This window comes from Delphinapterus leucas, chromosome 8 (genome assembly GCF_059928025.1).
Source record: "Delphinapterus leucas isolate spDelLeu-1000000601 "Yukka" chromosome 8, BTC_Dleu_Yukka2, whole genome shotgun sequence".
Classification (NCBI taxonomy): domain Eukaryota; kingdom Metazoa; phylum Chordata; class Mammalia; order Artiodactyla; family Monodontidae; genus Delphinapterus; species Delphinapterus leucas.
Genome location: NC_143136.1, coordinates 78,728,493 through 78,738,131, shown reverse-complemented (window position 1 = coordinate 78,738,131; position 9,639 = coordinate 78,728,493). Strand labels below are relative to the sequence as shown.

Here is a 9,639-nt window from a genome sequence, read left to right as displayed (position 1 = left end):
GTCAACTTATTAAATGGGTGTCATACATATTAACTTGGGAAGTTAGGGCTTCATATGTTATAACCTGGGAGATGGTCTCCCAGCTTATCTTCTAAGTGTCTCAAAAAAGAAAAAAAAAGGCGGGGGTGGGGGTGCGCGGGCAGAGGGAGAAGAAATTTTCCTAATACAATCTTGTCCAACTGTAGGATCCATGGGTGAAATACAAATTTGGAACTACTAAAGAAGTAATTGGGAATGTTTGTTGGGTGGTATGAATCTATTTGTAAAAACAGACTCCTTATGAGACTTTTTAAAGACTCATTTAGATCAGCATTCCAAGAGATCAAGGCTACTAGAATTTGTAAAGCAGAGTGATTGAAAGAAGGAAGCTATCCAGAGAAAAGCTCCTGAAACCTACATAGGTTGAGGCATTGAGTCTTTGACTGCATATCAATCTGTACGTGTGTAGTATAAAACCAGTATGAAACCCCCTGAGGCTAGCCAGTAATGACTAAAGGAAATAAACAAGTACAGGGGAGGGGTAAAACAAGTAATTACCAGAGTTTACAAAGGGCCAGGAATCATTTGAGTTCCCTTCAGCCAGTGTGAAGAGAACACACAGAATATATAGGACATTCAGTAGACAACCCAGAGATCTTAAAAGAGGAGCTAAACTAGCCTAAGGATAAGCCTTACTCTAGACCAGTCCTAAAGGACCTTAAAAACAAACCTTGAAAGGATCAAACTAACTCACAGTTGTTTATCAAAACAAGGCCAAAGTTCTTTACAGATCAAGAAGACAAGATCAAGTCATTCACAGTGGAAAATTTGCAATATCTTGAATCCAATAAAAAAATAAGTGGACATTCAAAGAAATATGAAAACATGACCCATAACCAAAAGAAAAATCACTCTACCAAAAATAGATACAGGCACAGGGAAGTTAAGTGATTGCCCCAAACTCCTAGCTAGTTACTGCTGGATCTAGGCTTTGAACCCAGGCAAGGGTTAGAGGCCACAGTCTAACCACTATGCTAATCTGCATGTTGTATGACAGGACAAACAAGATGCTTCTCTCTACAACCTATCTCATTAGTGGAGATACACTGATGATGCAAAAGGTGGCTTCAGGGCCAGGTTGATGGAGTGATTGCAGTGAGCTGCAGTTCTTCCAGTTGGGACTTGCAGATTGTTGGTTGAAATGCCTTGATAGTTGGGGTAGCCTTATGTAGTACACCTCCAATAACCGAGGTACCATTCATTCAGTCACTATTTACTGTATTCCAGGCCTTGTTTTGTATGCTTCAGATGACTATCAGCCTAAAAGCATTTAATATATGTATTTTTAGATAACAGTACTTTAGAGAGAAAGACTACAATGAGCTTTGGCATCTTCATTTTAGTTGTCTAATGACCTATGCCCTGCCTATTTCCCATCGGGGGGGTCAGATTGATCAAATGTGATAATGCTTGTGAAGTAATTTGGCTATAATAAATCACCGTATAATCCTAATACAGTGGCAATAGTCAACATAGTACACATTTCTTTTGAACTTCTTGTGCACTGCAATGAGAGAAAAGTCAAATACGGATCAAGTCATAGCACGGACACTTGACATTGAGCACATGAAATGTCAAGTCATAAGCTGTATGCCATCCATGGAATTCTTACAGGTACAAAATACCTTTGGAAACTTCTGATAATTGTTAAAATAATCATATAGGGATTTCTTGTGAACAATACGGTTTATCTAGTTTATTTTTCTATATTGTATTCAATCCTATTTCACACATACATTGTAATATATTCTATTTCATGCACACATGCGTGTATGTGTATGTATTTAACTACAAGCTCTTTCCTAATATTTGCAATCACTTGTAACACCTAGCAGAGTATTCAGGAAGTAGTCATTTAATTGAACCTGTGTTTTGAGGGTAAATGTTTAGACTTTTTTTTTGGATAAAAGGTACGGGAATATACCTACTGATTTCCGGTATATCTTCAGTATATCTCTAGAATAATATAAAGGAGAGGTATAACGCTGGTTTCAGTGTTTTTTTCATTTATTATATAAAAGAAAAAAAAATTAATGCAGTTGGTTTGTACACATTTAAATTCCATAAAACAAATCCATAGAAATTAGGATACTATATGCATGCACTCTGCATTTTCTTTGTTAAATGTTTTGGTTCACAAAAATAACAACACTTTTTTTTTTCTTTAAAGCCACTAAAGCAGAGGGAGAACAAAACATGCAGCACTGTACACATTTGCATAGTATATTTTACCCAGCATGCCTTGTAGAATGCTACACATTTACCTATATAAGAAAAATAAAAGGGGGTAAATTATCAAAATAAATAACTAAAATTTAAAGAAAGGAAAAATACTGGATAAAAGCATTTTTTTTCCACTTTGTAGCTGGAGATATAGCAATAGTTTGGGATATCAACAGCTCTCAGAATAGTAGGGAAATCTTTTTACATCAATTTGCCATTTTTATTTTTAGTATTAATAAGTTTATGCTTTTCCCTCCCACCACCCTTTCAAAAAAAACAGCTAATGGCTTTTACTTATGTTTCAAAATGGTATTCAGTACAAAACAAATTGAAGAATCCCTAAATACTTTTTTGTTGTTGTTGGAACATCTTTATTTCTCATTCTGACTGTAGGCTGTGAAAAATATAAAACATTTCAAACATGTCCAAAATTCAGAGGAGCCCTATAAGCTCACTTGCTGTTACTTTTTGTAGTTGTTACTGAAGGAGAAGAAATAAGAACAGTAAATATAGTAGGAGTCTTATCACAAAATAAAATTTAATAAGTTTTATGGAAGGGGATAAAGTAAAATAAATTACATCCACAGATTGCAAGGCTATGAAGTAAATTGCTGGAAAAGTATCAAGCAGCAAGTTAAAAAGATGGTAGATGAAATAAATCTGATAAAACTTAGAACTAAATCTATATACTTTTAAAAAATACAACTGCCAAATTTAACAGTGGATTTGTTGTAAGTTTGTGCTATAACAAATGTGCTTCTTTCTCCTCAATCTATTTTTATATTATTGGCAAAATATACATCTTTTATAATTTTGTACTATACAATATACGTTTTTGCTACATCATTTTTCTACTGCTAATGCAGATTAGAAATAACAACATAGGTTTATTTTGGCAATAAAATGCTTTCATTTTAATAACATCCCAGAAAATATTGTAAGGCATATGAAAAATAAAAAATAGTATGCAACAATATAGCATTAATGATCCTGCATCTTAAAATACATCCCATATTCATACAGAATTCACACTGATCTCAGTTAAAGATGTGTGAAAGTGGCATGCAAGTAGAGCAAGAGTGGCCCCTGCATAAATATAGACATAGCCATTTGTTGAGAAATTCAAACGTTCAAAACATAACCAAGAACACTTACAAAGTATTGTAAAGCTGGAGGCCTGCCAATTTTGCTTCCTAGATAGTCCTCATTTTAACTCTATAATTTTCAAAGAAGAAGCATCAGTGTATTCCCCAAACACTCTAAATTCATTAATAACATTTTCTACCATCTTTCTACAAACATTTTACATACATCAAAAGAAACAAAGGAAAATTTCATATGTAACTATGACTCCCCCAAACTCATGACTATTCACTCTTATTTATGTTTTCATGGTAAGTGGGAGTTACAGCCCTTAGTCAAGATTATCTGATGAAATATCTTCTAGTCCTCTCATAATGTCCCTTAATTACATGAAGCATTTGGTATGAAACCATCCACAAGTAGAGAGAGATACTTGCTACATGAGGATGAGTTTCATTTGAGAAAGTTCATTTTAACAAAAAAAGAAACCTTTAACAAGTAATTTTTGAATGCTGTAGCTCTGCCTGCTCATATAAACCAATTTTACTATTTTGGTAACTTGACTGCTTAAGTCAACAACAAAAATGTTATCCTTGTTGTCTATCTGACAACTATTGTATTGAGCGGTTTGATCATGATTATCATCTAAAAGAAGAGGACTGTTCTCTGCCTTATAGACACAGCTTGAGTAAGTAACTTCATAACAGTTACAGCATTAACAATATTTAAAGTGTTGAGGAACTAATGTTTAAAGGTATGAGGAACTAATGAAACAAATTTTATTACATAAGTCCCTAAAATGTTTTCATTCATAAAGTTATTAAAAATGAATTTTATATAATTAATAAAGAAAAGAACATGCAACAGTGTCATGAAAGACAGAAATACAGGCAGAAATATAAAAGAAATAAGGGGTACATTCTCATTTATTTGAAACATTGATGTGAAGTTTGTTCCAATGACATGAGTGTCCAAGATGATCCTACTCAGTAAATGGCTAAGTGTCCATAGGAAAAGTCAAGGATCAACAAAATTTGAATTTGCAAGCCAACTTCACTTAAACATCAAATCTCTGAATCTACTCTCAGACTTGGAGCTAGATGTTATAACAAATTGCACACAAAAGCAACTTCCTTGCAGTTTGTCTTGTTCCCTGTGATTACTGACATATTAAATGTTTACCTTGTCTCCTGATAAACTGTGAACTGATTCAAAGAAAAGTTCACTAACATGGAAGAAATGAAAGGGTGACAAGAACATTTTGTCAACAGTTGAAAATCTAAGGGGAAAGTATATTTTAACAATTTATGCATTTAGCTTTGCAGCAAGGTTAGCAGTAAGAGTAATAAATTCCCTACTTATTGAAAAGTGTTTTCTCTTTAAAGACAGATTGTCTTCTCTAGAGAAGAGGTAGTATAAATATCAATATATAGGGCAATTTCTGTAGTGGCATTATTTTGTTTTTACTTTTTAGCAAATACCAAAATAAAATTGTATAATAAGAAAATACACTAGCATGCAAATTAAGGTTGCCTAGACACATTCTTAACTGACATCCTGGGTCTCAACAACATTTTATGATATGTTCATTCAAGGAGTTTAAATTTGCAAACGGTCTTTTGGCATCATTTTCTTCTCTCCCTCCCTTTCACTGCTTTAGCTTCCTATTATGAATTTTAAGGCCCTCACACAAAAGACAAGTTCAAGTATGCAGGTATGTTAAAGAGGTTAACATTCCAAAAATACATTTTGCAAACAACAACAATAATAATTAAAGTAATTAACAAATTATTCAAAGGGAACAAATAATTTTCTCAGAATTTGTTTTATATTTAAAAAAATCATTTCATTAAGAACTAAGCAATGTCACATTGTCACATAATTAAGACTCTCTTACTAGGAAAGACTGTCAGTCTGAATTGTTAATTTCAATTTTCTTTCCAACAGAACTGTATAAAGATAAGCGAGAATCATCAGTCATTTATAAACATTTCTAAGTGTTGCTTTAAATGTTGGAGGAAACAAGATAACATGGTTGATTACAATACTGGAGTCACATTACAGCCTTGAGGAATTAACATCAGGATTGACAAATTGCATTCCTTTTTTTTCCAAGACTACACTTCCACATTGTCACATGTGTCTACGTTGTTACATGTTCGCTGACTGAAATTACAGAATATGTAATTTACATATTCTGAAATTATATATGCTGAAATTACAGAATATGTGGTTTATACTACAAGTTAAAACAGGCTCAAAACATTATAAGACTTGCTTCTCCTGCTTATCATTCGCTAATCTTTAAATGAAATCAGTTAAAAACAAAGTATTTATGGAGTATGTATTTTCCAAAGGTGCTTGATGTGCCTTGGTAAAAATAAAACTTTTCATTTAGTATATATCTGTATTTTAGTATCACTGACACATTAAACTCTAAGGCTTAAGAAAAAGAGAAAGGAAAATGCATATCCCTTATTCATTTGGAGAAGATAACATATTATAAAAGGAAGGGGAAAAAATATGCCAAATCAAAGTAAAAATTTAAGTACATCCATCAAGAAAATATACATTATACCCTCTCCAAGATTGTTAGCTTTTGAATAAGAATGCAAAGCAAAACAGGTATGGACACTTGATGGTAAAGGAAAGATTGGTTTTGTGCACAGATATTGAATGGACCTCTCTATCAGCGTGACATAGAGGACATAGAAACTAGGCTTTGAGAGGCCGTTAAAAACAAGAGATTTTTAAAAGTTGAAAGAATATGGTAATCTTGCTGACTAGGAAATATATGTAAATGCTGTTACAGCTACCTGCCATAAAATGTAAATATCTTAAAGTAGTTAAATGGCCAGATTGCTAATGCTACTACAGAAAAAGCTGAACAGCTGTCTAATCTAAGTTTAACACCTTGGTGCACTCTTTGCAATTAAATACTTTAATGCGCACAAACAAGAAACCAGTAAAGCATATAGAAAAATGTTTTGGCTAGTGTTTTCTTTTTCATGCAAATATGTGCTGTACATGTAATAAATATATTTGTTTGCTGGAAAATGCTCTTCTGTGCTCTAACAAAGTATTCAGTAATGGCAGGTTGTATGTTTAGTAAAGTGCCTAATGGATATACCTCTTTTAAATGTCTTAACTGAAAATTCTGTAAGCTTCACTAGATGACAAAAGAACCTCACAAGCCAGTATCACATGTTAACTTTTAGAATTCACTGAGCCCACATTTTTTAATTGTATCAAATATTTGCGATAACTTACATGATTATAGGCATCCTCATTATCAGCTAAACAGGTTCATAATGGGGTATGCACAGTGAATAACAGGAGAGGGAATGCGGGGGTTATAATGAGGCTCAAGATATATACATAACTAATTAACAATATGGAACCTATTTTCATGGTCAAGAAAATTATTTAACTGGTGCATGCTTTGAAGAGCCTAAACACTGAAAGGCTTGGATGGGGGGAAATAAGATAACAGAATATGAACTATTATTGTTTTCCAAAAAAAATAGGCTTCATGACATGTTCTAGTAGAAAAGGACTTTTATGCCTGATCCTATGCGAGTTTTAGAAAAACGGACTCTTAGAAACAAGAGTCTTTTCCTAAAGACATTTGTGTATTGTATAAAAGGGTCAATTTCAATAGTTTCTTGGATCATAGTGAATCTAAGGCTTCCTTGATTATAGTAGACATAAGGTCACTGATTCTGTAATTATAGTCACTGGAAAAACTGTGAAGACTTAATAGGTAAAGAGGAGTGTTCATTAGAAATAAAGCAGTTCAATCTTCAAATGCTTTATAATTCTCTGCAATAAAAATGATACAATTTTAGTAAACAAATCTATTCTGAATCTACAAGTTTATTTTTTTACTGCAAGCTCTTAAATTCGTTTTCACAGTTTTTCAATTAATCATTTTGTATAAACGCAGCTTTCAATATCAAAATTCAATGTGTCCATGTAAAACAAAAAATCCTTAGCATGATTATAAAGAATTTGGTGAAGGGCTAGAACATTCAGATATTCAAAGACAGAGACTGAGTGAAGCAATGGAAAGATACTCAATTGTGCTGACGGAACCCGTAGTTGTGGTTAAGTGGGATAGGTGAAATCCCATCTGGAGATGTTTAGCCTTGCACTCAGGAGGATCTGTGCCCCATTCTTACTGTCTGACTTCAGATTCCTGGATGTATGTAGTTGTGCTCAGATTGATTAAAGGGGAAACGACACCCCATTTTCCATCTCACATAACCAGCTATGATTGGGCTTCTCTTTACTATTCTCTCTCACTGCTAAAGAAATTTTGAGTTTTTTTTTTTTGCCAACTTCAAACAAGCTAACAGTTGTGACTAAACAAAAAGCAAAACACTTTGAATACAACAGGTGTGCCAGAAAAGAAATAAAAATATTAAAATCTGAGGAGACTGTAGAATTTCTGCATTAATTTGAGGGGTTTTTTTGGCACTATCAATACATTTGGTAAGTCTGAAAAGCCATTCTGGCAACGTTAACATATATTAAAATGTTTATACATTCCAACTTTAAGTGTAAATTTAGTCTCCAGCAAATAAATACCATAGCTGGTTTTGGCTTCTATTGGTATTTTGATTTTATTAATTAGTTTCTTTTTTTTTTTCAGATTTTTAAATTGATTACAACATGCTCAAGTAGACTTTCTAGTCGATTCACCCAAATTCCAACAGGAATTGGTTTATAAATTGGTTCCAACTGGAACTGGTCATTTGGAATTTCCAGCATGGGAAATTATTTTATATGTGCCTTGATAAGTACCTTAAATTACAAATTGATGTGTCTAAACCTAATGAAGAAAACAAAAGGTACTGTTATGTAAATGTTGCACTTAAAAATATCTCTATGATTGGGCATCTAATATCCATCTAGACTTAAGGGCATAATGTACACTTTTTTTTTTTTTCTTTTTGCCCCTTCTTAGCATCAATGACAGCAGCCCATAAGCACAGTCAATACTGTGCTGTAGTTGCCGAGTTAAGATGATTGGTTGTATCCTAGCAGTGCAATGGCAAATTGTCAACAGATGAATATTTTGCTTGTTTCTGCAGACTCAAAGCCTATGTCGAGAGTCATGGCTATATCCCCCAGGCGATCCTCGGTTCCTATGAGGTTTGTAAGTGTCCTGGTATGAGTCAGGGTAATCTTCTTCCACGAGAGGGTAATGATCTCGGCTATGCTGGGAACTGGAAGACAAGCGGTTCCTACTCTTCCGAGCCCTTTCATTGTGATAATTTTCATCAGAGGTCATTAGACTTCGCCTTTCAATTGGAGAGTTCTCTGTGGAGTGGTTGCTGTACCTCATACGCTGACTCTAAAAATATCAGATGGTTCACTGGTTAAATTACATCAGCTTCATTCTTCTAGAACATGCAAATGTATGTACAACGGTAGGATCTGGACAATAAGATGCTAAATATCTGACTCAATAAAACATTCTGACGTACAAATGGTCTGCTCGAAATACCTGGTCTTATGTATTTGGGACACAACATGCAAAGATGCCAAAGTGTTGGTAGTTTATGAATTTAATTACATAATACTGCATAATTATGCTTCCTATTAAAAACACAGAATTCAAAGTTAGCTGCTGAATGGAACTTAATATATTTACGAAGGCCTAATAATTCCACTTCTATTGCAAAATGAGGATTATTTTACTGTTGGGAAATAAGTTAAAGTTCAGAGTAGCATCTGTTATTTTATTCCTCTTTTGAACTGATAAAACCTTTCTCCTCCTAAAGTCACACAGTTCATCTTTATTAGCTGAATGTTCCTGATACCTTTAAAAAATATTTTAATAAAATTATGATTTGTGCTACCCATAAAATATTTGTTTCTACATCCTACATAAGACTCAACAATATTCTCTCCAAAGAAGTACACAATAATTATGGAGCCAGTGAATTGATATATTTACAATTCTTGCTTCCTCAACTGAAATATCCTGCAGAAATAATCTTCAGAATATAAACTAAATTCCTCTAATACCATTACTTGAAATTAATCTTTAGACACTTATTTGAGCACTCAGAAAAGGCTATTAACGTTTTGCTTCAAATCATGGGAAAACATGTATCATAGCTGTGCCTACCTCCTTAGGTAGGTCGCCTCAGTTAAGAAACAGGATGCTGATGAAACCAAAGACCCAGATGCATTTCCTCTAAAGGACACTCACCTGCACACAGCAGGAAGCTCATTCAACAGTCACAGCCTGTGCTGGGAGCCCCAACCAGGGGTCTCACAATT

General features: G+C 33.7%; 1 protein-coding gene across 1 annotated transcript in view; it reads right to left on the bottom strand.

Annotated features, from left to right (window-relative positions):
- Window positions 1-2,028: 2,028 nt before the first annotated feature.
- CACNB4 (calcium voltage-gated channel auxiliary subunit beta 4) overlaps window positions 2,029-9,639 on the bottom strand; it is a 156,960-nt gene continuing 149,349 nt past the window's right edge. Inside the window, exon 14 of the mRNA XM_022569720.3 lies at window positions 2,029-8,704. Within this exon, the coding sequence (XP_022425428.1) occupies window positions 8,444-8,704 (261 nt within the window). The 3' untranslated portion in view covers window positions 2,029-8,443. The remainder of the gene's footprint in view (window positions 8,705-9,639) is intronic.